This window comes from Ambystoma mexicanum, chromosome 3p, assembly GCF_040938575.1.
Source record: "Ambystoma mexicanum isolate Mex_15411 chromosome 3p, UKY_AmexF1_1, whole genome shotgun sequence".
In the NCBI taxonomy this organism is placed as follows: Eukaryota; Metazoa; Chordata; class Amphibia; order Caudata; family Ambystomatidae; genus Ambystoma; species Ambystoma mexicanum.
This window is the reverse complement of record NC_090925.1, coordinates 598209286-598232877: the sequence shown is the minus strand read 5'-3', so window position 1 is coordinate 598232877 and position 23592 is coordinate 598209286. Positions and strand designations below refer to the sequence as shown.

General features: G+C 47.1%; 1 protein-coding gene across 5 annotated transcripts in view; it reads right to left on the bottom strand.

The window, feature by feature from the left end:
• Positions 1-23592, bottom strand: part of STK4 (serine/threonine kinase 4) — a 1472593-nt gene that overhangs the window by 1076369 nt on the left and 372632 nt on the right. For 3 of the 5 annotated variants that reach the window (XM_069651352.1, XM_069651353.1, XM_069651355.1), the window contains one exon: positions 2030-2158. The exons of the other annotated variants lie outside the window; for them this stretch is intronic. In XM_069651352.1, coding sequence (XP_069507453.1) covers positions 2030-2158 — 129 coding nt within the window. Of the gene's footprint in view, positions 1-2029; positions 2159-23592 lie in introns of those variants that run through there. 5 annotated transcript variants of the gene reach the window in all.

Genomic DNA, 23592 nt, shown 5'->3' with positions numbered 1-23592 from the left:
TTCTTAAACTACCAAATTCGACTCCTGGGGTAGCAATACGACGCAAATTAAGTTTACAATCTCTAGAATGTGCCGCAACTTGCAATGCCATCAGGTTATACCACAAATGCAGAATGGACAGCAAAAACAAAATCTTCAGCATCATTAAACAAGAAATGAACAACAATACTTGTGATATGATAACCAACTGGCAAAAGCAAAATCAAAAAGTATTAGATGCAATCATCTCAGATGAAGACAAACTCATCACAAATCCATGTAAAGTGCTAAAGAAAATAAAAGATATGGACTGGGCCAAAACGATTGACGATACCGCGACATTAAAACTCATCGCTCATTTACCAAGTTTCACTGTAAAAAGAAATGAACTGCAAAACTACATAAAGCAATTTCCAAATAGGCAAGCACAGAACCTAATTCTACGAGCTAGGCTCAACCTGTTCAAAACAAATGAAATAAGATATGTTCGAGGACAAGCACAGTCAAACACCTGCAGATTCTGTTCCAACGACACACAACCTCCAAAGGAGACAATAAGACATTTACTTATGGCATGTACAGCGACTGCAGCACTTAGACAGTGCTATCTGCCAATGATACCGGGTTTCAGCACACTGCCAGAAGAGCAATTGTGGTGGTGCAGACTCATTGGGGGAGATAAAACAACGTGGCAAATAGCAACTGCAAAAATGCTAGAACACATTGACTCGAATCTACTAAATGTTAACAGCGCCACCAAAAGACAGATGCCAAAGACATGATTTAATAATGTTTTTTAAAAATCCGATAATTGTATATATTGTGCTTCATGTTTTAATATAAAATGAGAGCAAGAACCTATAATTTCTGACACTTCCTAAGAGAAGTACTATGTATTGAGTAACTGTTTCCATTTTGCATTAAAAACTATAAATACTTAAATCAATGAAATGCGTATGGGATTGACCAACAAAAAAAAATACATAATAATAGCTTGAAACCCAAGGCTTTCTCACTGCCACGACATCCGTCAAGTCGCTGCCTTTCCCCTCCAAACCAAACCAACACACTGACAGTGAATTATGTTCAGAAGGCAAGCTAGCTACATACTTATTCGAGGATCACAGAGGAGAGATGTGCAGTTCACTCACATCTCAACTGCCATTCTGTCACATTTGGTTTGACACAAGTCCAAATCGCTACTTTGAACCTCCTGGGCTGGCTCCACACTGTGTCCCCAATGCTTTCCATTTTCTTCCTTTCCTTTCTTTATTCTCTTCTCTAAATTCCATTGCTGTTACCATTCAGTATTATCTATTAAGGTAAAGGTAAATCAGCCGCCTGCTATGGTTACATCTTTGTTAAAACATATGGAATTGATACGTTCGGTCCCAATGCTGTTCTTATGTTCTTAAATGCATCCATTAAAAAGAGTCTGAATGACAAACATTCCACCGGGAGGAATCTCTGCACTTGGGAATCCTCAATATGTAGTTGTGACAAATATTGGTGCCTATTCCTGGAGACAGGGTCAGAGAACCAACCAATAAAAAGATAAAGAGTGTGTGTGTTGCAGAGTGCATGGGTGCTAAAGAATTCATGGTCTATGAATGAAACAAGTCATGGTTAATACCCTAAAAAATTGACTTAAATCTCACTCACCCCTCAGTTTCAGCCTCAGGGTGGAGAGAGACTACTGAAATCAGGACAGTCAGCAATTGCAGACCTCAGCCAAAAGCAAGAGCTCAATTGCTGCTTACACTAAAAAAGGCTAAGAAAGTCAAGAAAAATGTAATTTACATTAATTACTACCAGCAACAGGTATGACTTGCAAAAATGATGTTGTAGGTTTCCACCCTAAAACTCTAGGGTAACGGCTTCTTTAAAATTAGGTGGTAAAATTCCACACTACAAATCATATTGGCACTTTGCATACAAACCACACATCTAATGAAACACCTGCCAGAATGCTTCTTCTAATAATCTAAAGCAGCCTATAATATAGCATCATGCAGGGTTTACCGATTGCCCCCATTCACAATATAATTACCTGTCACATTGCTGCATGATAGATATTTCCTTGATTATTTCCTGCAGGTCTGACTCAACAGGAACCTGTTTGATTGCGACAATTTGCCCTGTTTCTTTATGAATAGCTTTAAATACACTGCCATATGACCTGTAAATTGCAAATGAAAACATGAACATTAATCAAATACTCCTTTCACAGCAAAAAAAAATAGGTTTTAGTCACACAAAACAAAATTCGTTAAAGACACAGTAAAATAAGAAGACAGAAGGGTTGATATATCACTGAGGAGGAAAATCATAGAAAGTAGGCTTGATTTAGCCATGATTTGTGTACAAGGGTAGATTAAAATATGGCTTTACAATGAATATAGTGGCATATGCCAAAAGATTGACTCTGTTAAACCTTTAAAGAAAGGTCGTGAAACTGGGAGCAAACTCACATTGTTTTAATTTGATTCAAAATACATATTCTCAAATCCGAAGGCAAGGGAGGGAATCGTGAATGCAGAACAGAGACTAAACTGGGCATTTAGGAAGGTTAGTTTGTGTGAAACTCACAAAAAAGTAGCTTCAACAGAAGCAAAGCTGCGGATCCATCAAAAGCGTATTCAAAGGGGGCCTGGGCTGACAGTCCTTCCGTTTCCCTAACTAAGCAGAATTCTATGCCGAAGCCACCTGTATCACGCCTCTCCAGATTCTTTCAACATCACTCTTAATATTTTATCCTCCGAATTATCTCCATATTAATAACCATATAAATTTATCCCCTTATGTAACCGCCTTTTTATATCTCTCAAAAGGACATTTCAAGATACCTTTTTTTTAATTTACAGTTTAACACAAAACAAAACAGAAAACAACTTTAACAACAGCACTCATCACATCTCTACTGGCACATTCGCTTGGAGTTTTCAATACTCCTGTTTGCTTAAATCACAGCAAAGTCTGTTCATCCTCAGTCCACGATGCTCGTCTACCGCTCTTGTGCTCCTCTCGGAGGCAGGTGGGCTGAGCCATCCTCCACTTGTCTCCTTCCATCTCCTGTTCATCGTGCTCCCTTCATCGGCTGATTAGTCCTTGTCCGAGCCTCTGGGCTTGCCTGCGCTGTCGGTTCCGAACAGGTCTTGCACAAGAGTGTTCCATGCCAATAGCTTAGCCCCACTGTCGCCTTCCCCTCTTTGTATTGCTCTTGTCCACACTGTTGTTTTGGCTACCACCCATTTTTGCATGTCCGCCCACCACCTCTCTGGGGAAGGTCCCGTACTTGTATTCCACGTCATTGCTATACAGCGTTTTGCCAATATTGTCATCAGGTCTTTCATTTTCGCCAGGTGTGTTCTCTGCTTGCCCCCTCTTGGGAACAGACCCAGCAAATAAGACTCTGGTGTCCATGGCTGCATTTGAATTCCTCCTTTCAATGCTTTTTCCCGGATATTGTCCCAAAAGTGTGTTATACTCTGGCATGTCCAGAACATGTGCAGCATGTCCGCCAGTTCTGCCGCGCAACGCGGGCAGCTCCGGGTCTGTCTAGTCCCCATGTTCGACATCCTTTTAGGTGTCAGGTATGCTCTGTGTATAAGATAGAGCTGCATCTGCCTAAATCTTGCGTTCCTAGAGACTTTCTTTGCATACCGGAGGACTCTGCTCAATTCCTTGTCTGAGAAGGGTTTCTGGAGTTCCTCCTCCCACTTAACTCGTGCGTGCAAGGCCCTCGTGTTGTTGGTGCCTAGTGAGCCTGGACACTGTGTGCCCCCCCTCCGAGACATCGTACCATGCGTCTAGTGTCCCTCCTGCGTCTTCCACCTCCGCTATGGTCTACCATCTCCTCCTTATCGTTCGAACCATGTTGTTGTACAATATGAACTGGCCACTATGTATGCCCTGCTCCTCCACCAGGGTCTGAAAATCCACCCAGCGTCCGTCTTTCCACAAGTCCCCTATTTGGGCCACTCCCATTCTTCCCAATGCGTTCTTTACGTTGCTAGATTTGTGATGTGGGCTTCGACTAGTCCCGCCAGAGGGATTTGTCTGGAGCAGGGGTCCCTTGTGCCTTGGATTTTCCACATTCTTTTCCACAGGTCCATGCCCAACTTGACCATGTTAGGGAGTGTTTTTGCTGAGGCTTTGTCTATCCATAGGACCTCCCTCAGGTAGTATCGCTGCACCACCGATTGGAAGAGTATTGAATCTATAGATGCGTCTTCTCCCAGCCACTTTACCACAAGTTGGAGTTGGCCTGCCAAATAATATTGTTCTAAGTCCGGGAGCCTAATGCCCCCCATTAATAGTCTCTTTGCAGTGTGTTCAGTGCCACCCTGTTTCTCCCTCCTCCCCACAGGAACTCCCGTGCTTTAGAGTGTAATTGTTTAAAGAATGACCCAGGGGTGTTGTAAGGAATGCTGGTGAAATAATACAGTAGGCGGGGTAGCACCGCCGTCTTCAACAAGGCTGCCCTCCCTATCATCCCCAGCGGTAGCGTCTTCCAGAACCCCATGGCCTTCTCTGTATTGTCTAGGGCTGCCTGTGTATTAGCCTCATGCGTTTCTTTGGTGTCGTGGTAGATGTTCACTCCTAGGTATCTGAAAGTAAGTGGGGTCCATGTGAGGCCCAAGTCCAGTAACAGGGTTGGGGTCGCCCCTCTCAGGTCCGCCAAGGGGAACAACAAGGATGTTCCCTCATAGATATTGATTCCTGAGAGCCTGCTGAATGCTCCCAGGGCTTCAAGCAGGTCGGGTAAATGTGTCAGTGGGTTTTGGACATATAGCAGCATATCGTCTGCATAAATTGATATTTGGTGTACTTCCCCATCTATCACTATTCCAGTGTTCTTGTGCTCGGCCCTTAACAAGACAGCAAATGGTTCCAGGGTCAGGATGTACAACACCGGGGACAGTGGGCAGCCCTGCTTTGTACCACGTGCGATGCACCATTCTTCCGACACGTGCCCCCCCCCCCCCGTCTTCTCACTGGCCTTTGCATCTTTATACAAGAGCTTAATCCAACGGAGGAACCCTTCACCTGTCCCGAAGTGGGCGAGCACTCCCAGGAGCCAGTCCCATTTCACCGAATTGAATGCCTTGACTGCATCCAGTGACGCCACTGCGCTCCCCCCACGCCCACTCTGAATCGTGCTGTCTAATACGTGATGGAGTCTGTGGAGATTCCTCGTTGTATTCCTTCCCAGTACGTATCCTGTTTGGTCCGGGTGTACCAGCGTGGGTATAACCATTTTGAGCCGGTGACGTGTGGCGTGAGCTCCACCCAACGGACAGAGGCTACTCGTACTTCTACTCGCCACACACCCTATACACCAGAATTGACTACCTATTCGTGCCCAAGCACCACCAGCCACAAATAGACTCAGCACAGTACTTGGGCAGGTCAATCTCGGACCACTCGCCAACGCTGGTGACGTGGAAGGCAAGGGGCCATAGGCTACCCATACCGCTATGGCGCATGTCCTCAGACGCCCTGACCGACCAGGCTTTTGCAGAAGGGCTACGAGACACACTGGAGGAGTACATAGAGGTGAATGTTGGCAGCGTTAGACGATGGGGCACAGTTTTGAAGAAATGAAAGTAGTGGTGAGGGGCGAGGCCATCACAGGAGCGGGAGGTATACGGAAAACACTTAGAGCGGAACTGGAAAAAATGGAGGAGGAGATAAAGCACAAAGAAGCTAACCCGCAGTGGACACGGGAGGAGGAGGGTGAACTAACGCAGCTGCAAGGGGATTGCCAGGAAGCATGAGGGAGGCTCTCCAAATTTGATTACACAGTGAAAACCGCCAAGGCACACGCTGGGGAGATAGACCGAGTAGGCTACTGTCGTGGCTGTGCAGAAGGGAACACCCACGACACCAAGTCACAGAGATTAAAGACGCAACAGGAACAGTACACAAAACACAACAGGAAATAAACTACACATTCCGGGACTTTTACTCCCGCCTCTATAACCATGATCATCAAGTGGCGCAATCGGACATACTGGACACATTGGAGGAAACGGGTCTACGCCTGGGAAACCAACAGAAGAATGGGATTCTTATCGACCATTGGCGATGCTGAATTATGATGTTAAAATCCTCACCACGATACTAGCTAAATGCCTGAACAGAATAATAGGGAGCCTAACACATAGCGATCAGACAGGTTTCATACCAGGGTGCAGTACTGCGTTAAACCTACGCAGACTTCAACACATCCTGGTGCAGACAGAGGGATCCCAAAGAGAATATGCTATACTCTCCCATGACACTATAAAAGCATTTGACTCAATTTACTGGGAGTGGCTGATGGCGCAACTAAGGGAGTTTGGATTCGGGCAGGTCTTCATTCGCTGGATTCGGATCCTATACACAAACCCCAAGGTCAGGGTAAAAACCGTGAGGTTGGTGTCGGCAATCTGGAATATAAAGATGGGGACCACACAAGGCTGCCCGCTGTCCCCAATGCTTTACGTCTTGGGCTTTGAGCCAATAGGAAACAGTACCTAGATGCCGGTATCTGGGTTGGGGGAGTGGGGCACCTAATGTCACTTTATGCGGATGATGTGCTGCTATACTTAAAGGACCCATATCTAAACGTCCCAGTTATCCTAGACATACTAGACAATTATGCCAAGGAGTCCGGAATCAGTTTTAGCAGATCTAAATCCTGTATATTCCCAATAGCGGGACTAAGAGGGAGGGACACCAGCACACTACCAGCAATGGGGCTCAACTGGGAGGTGGACTTGTTCAAATATCTAGGGGTCAACATAAAGCACACGCCAGAACAGATGCACGAACATAACATGGCAAAGGTGGGGAAGTCCATGAATTCTGGTCTAAGTTACTGCTGTCACTACTAGGCAGGGTGTCCATCACCAAAATGATTATCTTACTGAGATTTTTGTACTTTTTTTTAACAACGTGCACTACTACATCAAAGCGTCCTTTTTCCGAACAATGGAAACACTGATCCAGGAGTTTCTGTGGGGCACCGCTTGCCACAAACTCTCACTAACACTACACCTACCGTACGACAAGGGGGGCGTGAAACTGCCAAACCTGGAGAAAATGGCCTGCTACAACACCTGGTGGCTCCCATTAAGTTGAAAGAAATACTGTGGGTAACACACTGGGATGCAGAACACGCCCCAATGATGGTAACATTAGGGAGGAAAATATGGAAGAGGACACAAGCCCTACTGAAACTTGCACACCCTTACTCCCCAGAAGTGCCAATAGCGGCAGATACATGCCGAGACAGCACAGACATTGCGGTTTTGAGAAGATGGGAAGGGAAAGGGATATATGCATGGGGGGATGTATATGAAGAGGGGGCATTCAGGGGGTTCAACTCAATACAAGAGAGAGAAGGGGTCCCGAGCGGGCAGTTACTCTGGTACCAACAAGTCCGGAAGGTGGCTAAAGATAGATGGCAGGGCTGGCCGGAAGAACCACAAGCGGAACCAATACTCACGCTGATGTACAACCTGAGCGACGGCTGGCGGCCAGTTTCAAGGCTGTACACCATACTAATAGATGCACCCAACCCCAAGAGCACAACATTAAAGGAGCAAAGGGAGATAGATTTGGGCACACCAATAACGGAAAAAGAATCAGAGAGGATATTAGGTTACCCCAAAGTAGTATCGCGGAGCCACCGCTTTAAATTGATACAATTAAATGTGCTATACCGCGGTTGTAGGTCAAAGGATCGACAACCAAAGGGTCGAATGGTCAAAGGATCGACACCAAAGACCGAAAACCAAAGGATCGATTTCTTTTGGGGGGGGTCCCCCCCAACCCCTGTTTTTGTGGTAAAAAAACACTTTTTTTCACTAAACGAAAACCCCCCAAAAAAAATATAATTAAAAAATAAATTCGATCCATTGGTTTTCGATCCTTTGAGTATTCGATCCTTTGACCAGACACCCTATACCGCACCTACATGACTCCGCACAGGGTGGCCACATTCAACAAGAGCGCTAGTTCAAGGTGCCCATGGTGCGGAGGTGAAGGAGCAGACATGATACACATGTTCTGGGGGTGTGGGCGCGTGAGGGGTTTTTGGACACTGATAAAACAAACATGCAGAGCGGCTGGCGTAGTAAGGTATGAATGGTTGCCGAAGGAGTGCCTGCTCGGAGCTTACCACAGGGTTAGCAAATACAAACATGTGCTCAGATTCATGGACCTGGCATGCATCTTAGCCAGGAGAACCATCGCCATGTCCGCGAAATCGGCGGGGTGCTGGGGAGAGCCACAATACAAAAAATGGCACAGGGAATTTGAGAGGTGGCCAGAGGCTGAAACCAAGGTTTTGTTTGTTAGTTTCTTTCTTTATTTGTAACGCGCGCCTGACCCGAAGGTATCAGGGCGCGAAGATAAGAATACTTTAGGCTTACAAGTTACAAGGTTACACAATCACAAAAACGTACAGATCAATGACAAAAACGCGCAGATCAATGACAAAAACGTGCAGATCAATGACAATATAGCAGGTAATACATTTACATAGCAGATAGATACAGTGGAAAGGTCGGTTTGGCTATTGGTCAGTTGGTTGGTAGGCTAACCTACGCCTCGTTTTCTTTGAGCCACTTGATGCAGTTTGATCTGAAGTGTGGGTATGTTTGGTCAAGTCTTAAGGTCGGCGGGAGGAGTTCCACAATTGAGCAGCTTTGACCAGGAAGCTGTTCCCTCCAATTGTAGTCATTTTGAAAGGGGGAACTGCGAGGAAGTTCGTATAGGCAGTTCTCATGGGTATAGATGTGATTCTTCTTTTGAACCTCTCTGAGAGGTAACTGGGTGCTAAATTATTGAGACATTTGAATGTTAGGGATGCCTTTTTAAGTTTCATTTTGTTTGTCGTGGATAGCCAGTTAGATTCTCTACTGATTATTGAGATTTGTTCTCCTTTGGAGATTCCTAGTGCCGCTCTAAGGGCGTTGTTTTGCAGTATTTGGATTTATTGCGTGATGAATTGCGGACGGCAACGACAAATGCGTTTGCATGGAAAGCACTGGTGTGGGACATGTTTCACCCTTCTGACGATAAACCCCCCTGAACGAACCACACAATGTGAGACACACCCGTCCCACATCTTTATAGCCATCCACCCGTGCCCAATTGACAATGGCTGTTGGTGACACCAAGAGAGTAGGGGCAAGAACTCTACCCCTGACACCAGGATGCCTACCCCAGCGAACAATGCACCATACCATAAGACTTTTTTTTTAAAAGTTTTTATTAATTTTATTCAAAGCAAACAACAATACAAACCAAACATGCAGTGCATATATCAACAGTTCAATTGTTCATTCCTTAATTTTGGCCACTGTTCCCCCTGCCCCACCCCCCTTCATGAGCCTATTTATACCACACCTTCTGTATCTGCCGCACGTGGCGTGGTCTACCTGCTCGTGGATCCTGTCAGGTCTTGTATTGTTCCAAACAATTCCACTATTAATGATCTCCATGCCATCAAGGTTCCTGCCTCCTCCTCTCCCCCTGCGTTGCTTGCCTCTTGCCATACCATCGTTTCTGCCTCCGCCCATTTTTGAAAATCTTTCCACCACACCTCCACCCGTGGCCTGTGGCATGTCTTCCATCCCATGGCGATTCTTCGTTTTGCAAGCACATATGCTAGATCTTTCAGTTTACCAACATGCTTAAGTTTCTTTGATCTGGAGAACCTCCCCAGCAAGCAGGCCCAGGCTGTGTCTATTTTGATTGTGACCCCCTTTTCTGTTAGTTTCTGCTCCACTTCACCCCAGAAGCGCTCAATTACTGGGCATGACCAAAACATGTGTATCATGTCGGCCTTTTCTTCATCACATTTGGGACATGCTTGTCGTCCAGCATTTTCGAACCTGGATATCCTCAAAGGTGTCATGTATGCTCTGTGCATTATATACAATTGAATCTGTTTTAGTCTCGCATTCCTTGACACCTTCTTGGGGTACCTCAGGGCACGTTCCCACATCCTATCCTCTATCGGGGCTCCTACTTCCGCCTCCCAGTCCCAATTGTGTTCAATCCTTCCCGACTTTGGACATCACCATCTCTTACAGTCTAGAAATCTCATGCCCCCCTTCCGATTTATATCATATATTGCCTCTATGACAACATCTGGTTCTTCTGCCAGTACTGTTTCAGGCCACGTTTTCTGGATTTTCTGAACCATTCTGTGATAAGTGATGTACTGGCCCGTGTGCAGCCTTGCTTCCTCTCCAGTACTTCAAAATCCGTAATGATCCCCTCTTGCCAGATGTACCCTAACGTTACCAACCCCACCGATTCCCAGTGGTTCCTGATTATCATCCTCAGCTGCTTGTCTTCCCCGCTAATGCAACCAGTGGTATCTGCGAGGAACATGGGAATGGGTTCTCCATCATCCGGCACACCCAGCCCCACATCTCCCACCCAAGCATCATCATCATCCTAGGGCGCACTCTCATCTCTGCCTTGGGCAGTCAAATCATCTCTCTTAAATGAAATGGTGCGCAATCCTGTCCAAACAACCTAAATTCGGGGGTCACTTCGTCTGAGAGCCATTTAGCCACATATTGCAGCTGGCTCGCCACATAATAGACCTCATAATTAGGCAGTTTTATCCCCCCCTTTTTCATAAAAGTTCTGCAGCTTCCATAGCGCCACTCTAGTTCGGGTGCCGTGCCACAGGAAATCCCTACACATACTGTTCAATTTAGCAAAAAACTTCTTCGGTATCATGTATGGGATATTCCCAAAATAATGCAGAAGCCTAGGTAGGACCACCATCTTCAGCATTGCACCTCGTCCCATTGTTGCTAGGGGCAACTTCACCCAAAATTTCATACACTTCTCGATTTCAACGATACGTACCTCAGTGATGTGCCTATGTTCCTCTTCTACCGTGTGGTACACGTTTATCCCAAGGTACCGGAAACAACTAACCGCCCATGGTATTTGTAACACCGGTAACCGTTTCACCAGGGTTCCCTTATAGCTGCCCAACGGAAAGATACTGGATTTTTGAGGATTTACCGCTATACCAGACAGCCCCGCATATCTCTCCATCACTTCCAGGGTGTACTGAAGATTTTCCTCCGGGTGCCACAAGTACAGCAACAAATCCTCTGCATATAAGGAGATCAAGTGTCGTTCCCCTCCCACCTCAATACCTATAGTATCATATTGTTGTCTGAGGTATATTGCTAAGGGCTCCAGGGCCAGTATGTGAAGCATTGGGGACCGTGGGCACCCGTGCCTGTGCCTCTATTAAGCAGCCATCTCTCAGATATCACTGATCCCGTTCAAAATCTGGCCAGTGGCTCACTATACAGCATCTTCGCTCACCTTATGTAACCAGTCTCCATTCCGTACCCCTCCAGGGCCGCAAGCAGCCACGGCCACTTGACCGAGTCGAAAGCCTTTACTGCGTTCAAGGACACAATCGCCATTTCGCCTTCATTTTTGCTTCCCCATTCAACCACCCATTGGAGTCGCCTGTGATTATGAGTTATATTTCTATTCGGGACATAGCCCGTCTGGTCGGGGTGGATTAGTTTGCTAATAACTCTTCGTAATCTGTTTGCCAATACAGCCGTCAATATCTTGCTGTCCTGGTTCAGCATCGACAAAGGTCTGAAAGAGCCACAGCTATGTCCAGCTTTGTTGGGTTTGGGAAGCGGTATAATCGCTTCTCTAAGTGACTCCAGCAACCGTCCCACCTCAAATGCTTCGTTTAACATTTCTAACATTGGAGGGAGCACTTCCTCTCTATATACTTTATAAAATTCACTTGGGAACCCGACCGCCCCCAGAGTCTTACTAGTGGGCAGCTGCCTCACCACTTCTTCTAACTTCTCCAGAGTGATCGGTGCATCCAATTCCTCTCTCTCCTCCACACTTATCATAGGCAGTCCCATGTCTTCTAATGTTTCCGATATCTCCCCATGGCTACTTCCCTCCTCATCCCCATATAGCGACTTGTAATAATCCGCAAACTCCCTGTTCACTCCTTCTTGGGTGTCCGCTACGCTGCCATCTTCTTTCATTATCGTTCTGATCGTGGGTCTGGGAGTTTCGCTCTTGTATAACCATGTCAGGAGCTGCCCTGTTTTATCCCCTTCCGCATGCTGTCTCTCTATATATTTTTTGTAGTTAAGGTTGCAGAGTCTTTCCCAATGTTCCGCACATTTCTGCTGTAGCTTAAGTACCTGCTCCATGTTTTCGCTTCCACCCTTTAATGCCTTTTCTAGTTCCCTTTCTGAGCCTTGTAGGTCAGCCAAAACTCAACCCTGCAGGCCTTTTGATTTGGCTATGGCAACCCCTCGCATCACTACCTTGAAGGCTTCCCATAATGTACTCGCCGAGTCAACGCTACCCGTGTTCATCTCAAAGTAGTTAGTAATCTCCTCCCTTATGTCTTCTCTAAAAACAGGGTCCTTAAGCGCCTCTGCTCGGAGGCGCCATGTCAGAATCCGTGCTCTCGGGGGGCAGTTTTGCCCCCCGAGAACCAGGGGCGAGTGATCCGAGAGGACCCTCACTTTATATTCTGCCTGAGTGGTATCTGTTACTACATCCAACATAGCAAAGACATAGTCCAGCCTTGTGTGTAGATGTTGCGGGGCAGAATAGTGCGAATATTGCCTTTCTTGGGGGTGTATCGTTCTCCACACATCCGCTAGACAAAAGTCGTCTAGCAGTGTCCGTAATGCTTTAGCCGCTGGGGCAGGTCTATCAATCTTGCCATCTTATCTATCTATCTTGGGGTTTAGTACGCAGTTAAAATCCCGCCCCAGATCACTGCACTACCCTTACACATGCTAAGGTTGGTACATATAGTTCTAAAGTATGCTGCCGTGTTCTGGTTGGGGGGCATATGTATTTACGATGCTTATCTCCTTGTTCTCCACCAACCCCCTCAATAGGACCATCCTCCCATCCATTTCCACAACTTCCTGTAATAGTTGAAACAGGACGTGTGGCGCCACCCAGATGAGTACTCCTCTAGAATAAGCAGAATATGTCAAACCCACCACAACCCCTTTCCATTTCTTCTCAACCATCTTCATCTTTTCCCGTGTCAGATGTGTCTCCTGCAGCAATGCAATATCTATCTTTTGCCTTCGCAGGTACATTACTTTATTCCATTTTAGATAACTGTTAAGTCCCCTGACATTCCACATGATTATTTTAAGGTCCCCCATGGCCGTTAGAGTTCCCTTTCCCTTCCCCAAACAGATCCCTCCCACCCGCGCAGTGCAGATTCAGCCATCCAAATCTTCTATGTAGGCTCATGTTCAAACTTGAACTCCCCAAAACTATATACACACCAAACTCTTCCCCCTCCCTCCCACCTCCCAACCCTTCCTCAACAATGCCCTCCCCAACTGTTGCCCAGCTCCATCCCTGGATCTCAGGCGCCCCCACATCTAGCCCTGTCCAGCACAAACAGGGCTCAGTAGGGTGAAGTCGCCCTAGTGGCCACTTAACTACTAGTTCTCAGGGGTGGGTTGCTTCCATCCCTTTGCTCCTATTTCCCATTCTATTACGCTTCATGTTACTACTATGCAGATCCCACACGCATTTTATCCACTATATTCCAGTCCAACCAGAGCCGAAGGTCCAAAGGCTACGCAATATGTCCCTCCAATCTCCCTTTTCCATCATGACAGCGCCACCCTTCCACTTACCCCTCAATGTCCGTGACACAGGGTCCTCAGTTGTCATGCTTCTGACGATCTCGGTCCGCCTCTTGTTCCGGGCAACCCTGCAGATCCAGCCATGTCACCACCTCCTCTGGGGTGTCAAAGAAGAGCGCTCTGCTTTTGTGCAGCACCTTTAGTTTTGCCAGGTACAGAAGCATATACTTGATGCCAGCCATATGCAGCCTCCTTTTGACAGCCACGTAGCTATACCTCCGCCTCTGAACCAGCATCGTGTAATCTGGGTATGCCGTGATGTTGGTGGATGCTCTCTCTATTGTTCCGCCCTTACGAAAGTATTCCAGGATCTTCTCCCTGTCTTTATAGTTTAAGATCCTCGCAATTATCGGTCTCGGCGGGGCCCCAGGTCGTGGTTGCCTCTTCAGGGCACGATGCGCTCGCTCCAAGGTAAACTCCTGTGAGCGCTTGTCTGCTCCTATCTCCTGGAGGATCATGTTCTCCACGTAGTTTGTGGGGTCTTGGCCTTCTTCCCCCTCCGGCAGGCTGACCACCCGTATGTTATTTCTTCGCGCCCTTCCTTTCGCTTCTTCTACTCGATTTTCGAGGTTGGCAACCTGCTGTTTCAACACGTGGACCTCTTTTGCGTTATTTGCGCTGACATCTGTATTGATCTTCACTGCGCTTTCCAGACCACTCGTTCTCTCTGCCAGCGCCCTAACATCTTGTCGTAGCAGGGTGAGTTCAGTTCCCACCGCATCAATTTTGTTCTTTAGGGCTGCCTGCAGGTCCGCCATTGCTGCTCCCCATTTGGTGCTCAATTCCGTTATGGCCACCAGGATCTGATTCTTGTCACCTTCCGGGGCTTCCTCTGCGGGAGTTGCTACCACGCTTTGTGTCGCTGTTGTAGGGGTCCTCTGCGCTTTTGCAAAGACCTCCATTGTGGGTTGTTTGGTCTTAGCTCTCAGTCCTTTCACTGACATTGCGCTGTCCCTCCTGTGTGTCTGGTTCAGACTATGCGGTGTTGTTGTGACACTCCCAGATCCTTCAGTCTTTGGGGTTTCTACCTCAGCAGGGTGCGTTATGCTATGGCGCATAAAATTGCGTTTCAAGTGGATTGTGCCCTCCCACGTTTATTCTCTGCATACGATTTTAGTGCGCCGCTAGCTCATGTCTCGAGGTCGTTCAATTCGCCTTTTCGTCCCTGCCCCAGAGTTCCAGGCCCTCAATAAGTCCAGCACCTCACATCCACTTCCAAGGGAGTTTGTCCTGGGTGCTTGTGCTTGGCCTGATCACTTCCTGCTCACTGTGTCGTGGTCCACTGGCAGCCATTCAGTCTAGTGCTTGGGTCAAGCAGCCCAAGAGCACACTTTCACAGGCACCTCGCTTTATTCCTTCCCCCTTTCCTTACTTCATTGACTCCCTGGTCACATGTAAAATATTAGGTGTGTTCCTGCTTTAATATGTTCTACGCTCACTTTCATCAGTCAGCAATTGGTTATTCCTCCCACTTTGCCTTGTCATGGGAGTTGATGGGCATTATTCCCAAATTGGGCACAGATCCCTGGGGTCAGCTGAGAGTGGATATGCTTTACTGTTTTCGACGCTGGGCTCTCTTAGATAACAGCCCAGGGTGCTGCGCCGCAAGGAGTTTGCCCGCTCTCAGTGTTTCCTACGGCACTCTCTTGAGCCTGTGTGTGTGTCCGCCGGCCGCGTCCACGGTCCATCCGCCGGGGATTTTGCTGCGGTGCTCACTGCTCCCAGTACCAGTCCGTGGAGCTCCCCGCCTGCTCCCGGACTCGCAACAGATGAACGCTGGAGCAGCTGGCCTCCGCTCCGCAGGGTCGGCCGCTACCTCCTCGCCCGACCCCGCATTCTGCAGGCGCCGCTCCTTTGTCCTGCCCTTCGTGCCCTGCACACGACTGATAGCAGGCACACAACTCGGACGCACTTCACCGGTGCGTAAATGTTTCCAGCTCCGTCGAGAGCGGACAAACACTGTCAGCGGGTGCCAGCAATGAGCAGCGCTTATTCCTGATGCTGCTTCTTCGTATATGCCATAGTGTCTGTCTGCCGGGGTCTGCTCTTCAATTACCGAGGCATGCCCCTCGGCACCTCTCTTCTTGGATGCTGCCGCCATTTTGATGTTCGTTGCACAGACTGTCCCGAGATACAATGTATCTCGCTGGATGTTCGTCAGCTTCGGGCGTGCAGTCAGCCCGCTCATGTTCTGCACGCTGTCTTCACACGCCTCATTATATATTCCATAGCTATTTAGAGCGAAAATAGCATGCGTATTTCGTCGGATCTGGTCACCGGATCTCGGAGCTTCTCGGGATCGCAGCCTATTCCATGGCTGCTCAAGCCACGCTCCCCAACACACTATAAGACTCTTGTAGGAAACCGTTTGTTTATTGTTTAAAGGTTATTATTAAACTCCGGCATAAATGTATGATTTGAATGGAAAGTGACACATTGAAATGCATGGTTTTATCTAATCAAATGCCAATATAAACATTTTAAAATAAATAACCCTTTTGAGACGGTTAGCCAGAGCCGCTGTCAGGATTTTGGAGTCTTAATTTATCAGGGAGATTGGTCTGTAAGAACCGCACTCCAGAGGCGGTTTCCCTGGTTTTAGTATTGGCACTATTATTGATTCTGACATACTTCTTAGAAGCTGCCTCCCCTAGTGTCTGCAGCAGTCTCAGGGTCAGGCTTTCCTTGTATTTCTTATAGAATTCCCTGGGAAGACCGTCGGGCCCCAGAGACTTGCCTTTCGGGAGCCTGGTTATGACCGCCGACAGTTTGTCCACTGTAAAGGGTGCATCTAACATTTGGGTTTGCTCCTCTGTCAGTTGGAGAAGGGCGATTGCTGCCAGAACATCCGCTATATCTCCCTCCTCTGCTCCCTGAACCTCTGAATACAGTTTCTCATAGAATCGTGAGAAAACCGCATTAATGCCTTCCTGGGTCCTGATCTCCTATCCCTGCTCGTCTTTGATTGCATTTATCGGTTCCTGCTTACCCTCTTGTTTAGGCTAGAAGCCTGCTGGGTTTGTCTCCCTCTCTGTGTAGCCACTGTATATATTTCCCATAATTAATTTTCCCAAGTCTTCCCCAAATCGCCATACACTGCTGCCTCGAAGTCGTGAGATCTCCCGGTTCTACACCTACCTTGCCTGCTCGCGTTTTCGCTCGTACCACCTCTCCCCAACTCCTCAACTCCTCAACTTCGCCCGAGGCCCCTGACTACCACCTTAATGGCTTCCCAAACTGTACACTCCCTGCATTGTGTTCAAAATAGTCGTCTATTGTATTCTGGATATGTTCCTGAAATTCCCCATCTAACAATGCCTCTGCCCGCATTCGCCATGTGGGTATTGGGGCTCTTCTATATGTGTGCATCTAAACCCAAACTAGCGGGGCGTGATCGCATAGCGTTCTTGCGTGAATGTGTGCCCCAGGGTCTCCTTGCCCGTGAACAGGTAGTTATTCGGGTGAATGTCCCGTGCAGGGCGCTATAATGTGTGTATCCCCTAGTTATGTTATGTTACTTTGCATTTATATAGCGCCTTATGTACCAAAGGTATGGTCTGAAGGCGCTGGTAGGTTGATCGGCTTGGGAACCAAAGTTCAAGTCAGTAGAGGGAGTCAAAGGTGTGTGTGAGTACCGGTAATATGTGTGCAGCTAGTGTGGCATTTGTTTAATAGCTGCTTCTTAGTGATAGGTGTGGTGGTTGAGAGATCAAGAGTATGTGTTCGTTCTGGCAGGATTTACCCAGAGAAATTGCGGCTGCGTTAGACCTGAGGAGAATGCCTGGCTGGGAGGTGTGTAACTAGCAGTGTTTAGTTAGAGTGATGGGGAGTATGAGGCAGATGTTGGTATGAGAACAGCTATACCAATGGTGTCATAGTATCTCTGTGTTCTAGTTGAATGTTGGTGTAAGGAAGAGAGTAAGCGTGGTGATGTGATATGATGGGTTACATGCTCTTTCAAACGTTCCATGCATTCCAAGCCATTCCATGAAATTTGCGTAATTCTATGCACTCCAGTCCGCTCCATGCACTCCAGTCCGCTCCATGCACTCCAGCCCCCTCCACGCACTCCAGCCCGCTCCACGCACTCCAATCCGTTCCACGCACTCCAATCCGTTCTACGCACTCCAATCCGTTCTACGCACTTGAATCCATTCCATGTACTCCGATCTGTTCCGTGAATTTCTAAGTTGTTTTATGCACTCCGTCCATGTATTACACCCATACCATCCACATACTTACCCATACCTTTCACATATTGCACCAGTACCTTCCACATACTTCATCCGTTCCATCCATATATTTCACCGGTTCCATCCACATACGTCACCGGTTCCGTCTACATACATCATCCGTTCCATCCACATACATCACTCGTTCTATCCACATACTTCACCCGTTCCGTCCGCTCTACGCACTCAATGGCTATACGTACTCATCCGCTCTACACACTCATTCACTCTAGGCACTCATCCGCTCTACATGCTCTATGCACTCATCTGCTCTAGGCCCTCATCCGTCCTACGCACTCATCCCGCCCTACGCAATCATCCGCCATACGCACTCGTCTGCTCTATGCACACGTTCGCTCTAGGCCCTCGTCCGCTCTATGTCCTCTCATGCTCTACGCATTCATCCGCTCTACGCACTCACCCGCTCTACCCACTAGTCTGTTCTACGCATTCCTCCACTCTATACACTCCTCCGTTCTTACACACTCCTCCACTCTGCGCACTCTTCCGCTCTGCGCACTCTTCCGCTCTGCACACCCATCCGCTCTGCGCACCCATCCGCTCTGCGCACCCATCCACTCCACGCACTCATCCGTTCCCTGCATTCGTCCGCTCTATGCGCTCATTCTTTACACACACTCATCTGCTATATGCCCTCATCTGCTTTACAAAGTCGTTCGATCAAACACACTCATACGCTTCATACACTCATCAGCTCTATACGAGCAAACGCACTCATCCGCTCTATACACTCGTACGCTCTACACACTCGTACGCTCTACACACTCGTACGCTCTACACATTCATCTGCTCTATGTACTCCTGCGTTCTACACACTCCTCTGCACTTATGCACTCATCCGCTCTACACACTCATACACTCTACACACTCGTACGCGCTACACCCCATCCGCTCAATACACTCATCCGCTCAACATACTCATCCGTTCTATATATTCATCCGATCTAAACACTCATCTGCTCAACGCATTAATCTCTCAGCGCACTCATCAGTTCCACTCGCTTCATCCATTCTAACGATTTCATCCGCTCCATTCACTTCGTTCATTCATCATGCATTATCGATTCAGTCCATGTCAATTGTCATACGCACTGGATCCGTTCCATGCTCTCTATCGGTTTCATGCACTATACACGTCTCATGTACTTGAATCGCCTATTCTGTACTTTCCATTTATGCCATGCACTCATACAGTCGGTGTCATCTGTCTGGGTACTCTTCAGTCACTTGTATTCATTTTTCCATCCTCTTCTCTTTATTCATTTCGCCCATTTTGTTCATTTTGTCCATTGCACTCATTACATCCATTCCATTAATTTAAACCTCATTACTGTTTTCGTACGATTTATTCTTTTTATCCACTTCACTGCTTTGATCTACTTTACTCGTTCTATTCTGTTTGTCTTTTTAGTTTACATTAGCGGTTATTAGTTGTTGATTTCTCGCATGGATCTTGATCTTGTATTGCTATTTGTCTTATTGTTATTCAAGATCTAGTAGTTTGTTGGGTTGGTGTCATTCAGATGGTGTTATTCAGTTTAGGTTAGTTTGCGTACGGGTTGGTTTTAGGGTAAGAGCCAAGTTTTAAGTAGTTTTCGAAAAGACATTAGATCTTCAGTTAGTCGGATGTGGGGTGGGAGTGCGTTCCATAGCGTGGGGGCCAAGGCTGAGAATGATGATCCTCCTAACCTGACTGAGTTTGTTTTAGGTATGACTAGAAGGCCGGCTGAGTTTGACCTTAGAGTACGTGGAGGGTGATAGGGTTTTAGCTTGTCTTGAAGATATTGAGGTCCGATTTTATACAATGCTCGATGAGAAATGCATAAGGTTTTGAAAGTCACCCTTCGGGCCACTGGAAGCCAGTGCAGAGTTTTAAGGGCTGGGGATATGTGGTCTCTCGGGACGAGCGCTAGTAGCAATTTGGCTGCGGCATTTTGTGCTCTTTGAAGTTTATTCAGTTGGTAAGCGTGGATCTGAGGTAGAGGGGGTTAGCGTAGTCCAGTCTTGATATAACAATTGATTGGACCGCAGAGAGTCTGTTGGGAAAGGAGAGATATGGAAAGATGCGCCTAAGAGTTTTAAGGTGATAGTGGCATGACTTTGAGACGTTGTTGACTTGGCGCGAGAGTGTTAGGTCAGAGTCACGGGTGCATCCGAGGTTTTTTACTGGGTTAGAGGGAGACGGTGAGTTGCCCATGGCAGATGGCCAGGGTAGTGGGTGTGGAAGAAGTTTGGAGTTGCCACATACCATGATTTCAGTTTTGGAGGGGTTTAACAAGAGGTGGCTTTGGGTCATCCAGAGCTCTATGTCGAGGAGGCAGGAGGCAAGGTCAGGTCGGCAGTTGGTTTTGAGTTCAGGAGTTTTAGAATTAGTTGAATGTCATCAGCGTAGTTGTAACACAGGATGTTGTGTGAACGGATTATTGGTGGGAGGGTGATCAAGTAGAGATTGAACAGGAGGGCAGATAGGCATGCTCCTTGTGGAACTCCCATGTCGACTGGATAGGCTTGGGAGGAATAGGTGGAGAGTAGCGTTATTTGGTACCTGTCTTTCAGGAATGAAGCTATCCATTTGAGAGCGGTTCCACGGATTCCTAGGGAGTGGAGGCGGTCAAGGAGGATTGAGTGATTGATTGTGTCGAAGGCGGCGGATAGGTCAAGAAGGATTAATGCAGGGCATCCCGCGGAGTGTGCCGTGATTTTAAGGTCATCCCAGATTGAGGTTAGGGTGGTTTCAGTTCCGTGTCGGGCTCTCAAACCAGATTGTGCGGGGTCTAGGAGATTGTTGGCTTCGACAAAGGCATTTAGTTGGGAGTAGGCGGTTTGGTCAATGAGTTTGGCAAGGAACCTGGTGTTTGAGATGGGTCGGTAGTTTCTGGGCTCGAGAGGGTCGAGGGAAGGTTTTTTTATTAGAGGTTGACATGAACCGTTTTGAATGCGTTGGGAAAAATACCCAAGGAAAGGGAGTCATTTATGATGGATCTTGCGTGTTCTTTTGCGCAGCTAGAAGCGAAAAAAATTTCTTTCAGGGTTGTGGCTGGGCAAGGCTCTAGCGGGGAGCCGGATGGTTTGCGGGCAGAGAGAAGTTTGAGAAATTGGTCGGGTGATATTGGACTAAAGGAGTCAAACGTTGGTTGTGCAGTGGTCGCAGGCGGCGGGTTGGCCGGTATGGGGGGATGGTTTCCTGATGGATGTAAGAGACCCAGTTTGGTGGTTAGCGCATTTGTGGCCAACAAGCCTACTTGCAACTCCTACCATCTTGGAGGGGCAGGTTTTCACTGGACATCCTGCACTCAGTGCTGCTATTAATCCTGGATCAACACCCGAAGGGAGAAGAAATGCCTGTCAAGGTGCCAACAGTCACACTAGCACCTAAAAGAAGCAGAAAGAAGCTTTTAGATCACACAAGAATTTGGTATGCTGCCAGAAAAAGGACAATTTCAACGTCGGGGAAGAAAGATAAGCTCAAACTGCCTAAAAAAAACTGGTCCGCACTGCTCAGAGGAATACCTGCCAAGTATTGACTTTTTAGCTCAGCAGAGACTTTTTTTTAGCTCCTGGGGTACAAGCAGCTGCTGCACTTTTCTACCCCCGGAGGATGCTGAGAATGGGTCACTATCCAATGTCATCAATGCGGTGCACAATCTAGGTGTTCAAATGAAAAAAGAAGGTGGAGTTCAGAACACAGATTGGCCATCTCTTGCCTTTGATTGGATCTTGTCATTGCTGAGGGCAGCAGTAAAAATACTGTTCTTGTGATCATGTTCTTCTTGGTTCTCCTCTGCACGTGCCAATGGGGTCTCTGATGATATGTTCCTATAGTCCCTAATAGTGCAAAGATGATGGTATCAATTGGGGGATCTAAAACACCTTGCCATACAATAAGGAACAAGTTACTTACCTATAACTGTTGTTCTCCAGCATGGGTCTGGCATGAATAAGATCTATGCTAACCCAATAGTTTGTTATCACACATAAATATGCCAACAATGTGCACACTCTGGCAATGTGTATCATCAATCTTTTTAGAGGCGCCATGTACTGTCTAATTAACATACAGATTCACTGCTAATGTATGACCAATATCATAAAGAAAAAGATATGTAACAGTAAATACGCTGAAACCTAAATACATCTTTAATTCAATATTTAACAATATTGCTGGCTCCCAGAACTCAATAAAAGTTTAAAAACACTAGAGGCTTGTAGATTTAAAATCCAAGCTATGGTCACTATATGATGTATGGCATTTATAACGCACCTGTACACAAGTGTTTCAAGGCGGGACAAGATGAGGAGGTGAGACGAAGGAAGGACAAAAACAACGATCTTACTAGGCCTTGTGTCATTCAGATTGTGCAAGCGCAGGTAAGGGGAGGAGTGCAAAAAAGGGGGAGGGGATGTGGAGAAGTGCAGGTAATCAAAAGAGCAGCCAGCAGATGACTAAGTGCAGGTAATCAGAAAGTGCAGCCAACTGGTGGCTCATAAGGGCAGCGAGAGGGGACTGTAGGTTTACAGAAAAAGACCACAAGTTCTGGGGGAGCCAAGAGGCAGTGCGAGGTGCTTAAGATTGGGGAGGGCAAGTGAAAAAAATGAGGGTTACATGCGGAAATAGTGTAACCCTCTTAGACTTGCTAGAAGGGGTTCCCAGAGGAGCCCATTTATCTTTACATTTTCAGAAACCCATTGTTCAACAGAGAGGGGGTACACCACACCTGTAAATAAAGCAGCCCCCAAAGCAACATCTTCCTCTTAAGACACCTTGACCTTGTGAAGACATTCCATGCGGAAGTGCACCAGCCCATCCAGGCAATTAACAGCATGCGCCAATGTGTTGAGCAATCATTCTCTTTAACAGGGACCCCCTTTTTTAAAACACCAGCAAAAGGGGATCATCTCAGCCTACTCCCTGTACAGTGGATTCTTGGCATTATTCTGACACAGAATGATGGAGGGATGGATTAAGGGTGGCAGGATGCTTGACATAAATGCCTTTTGGGAAAAGAGGCTTTAATGGATGAGTGCATGGGTAGATGAGAGGCGTTAATGGATGATGTACACGTGGGTAGATGAGACTCCTTAATGGATTATGAGTGCACGGGTAGATTAGAGGCCTTATGGAGGATGGGTTCATGGGTAGATGAGAGGCCTTAATGGATTATGGGGGCATGGGTAGACAGGAGGCCTTAATGGATGATGGGCGCATGGATAGATGAGAGGCCTTAATGGATTATGGGGGCATGCGTAGATGAGAGGCCTTAATGAATGATGAATGCATGGATAGATGAGAGGCCATAATGATTGTTGGGTGCACGGGTAGGTGAGATGCCTTAATGTATTATGGATGCATGGGTAGATGAGAGGCCTTACTCGAACGTATGACTAGTTTGCCTCCTTGGCCTGCAAAAGCGCCTCAATGCCTCCGGGTTGTATGTACGCTTTACAAATGAAATAAATAATGAATGATGGATGAATGGGTAGGTGAGAGGCCTTAAAGGCATGGTCTAGTAACATTTTTTATTGTCCCTACGGGTCGGCCATGTTTTTTTAAGCCTAAGTGGCTTGATTTTAGAAAACTTTACTATGGACCTTACCCGAGTTTTCGTCCATTAAACGCACGCGAAAACAGGCACCAGGGAGCCGCCATTTTG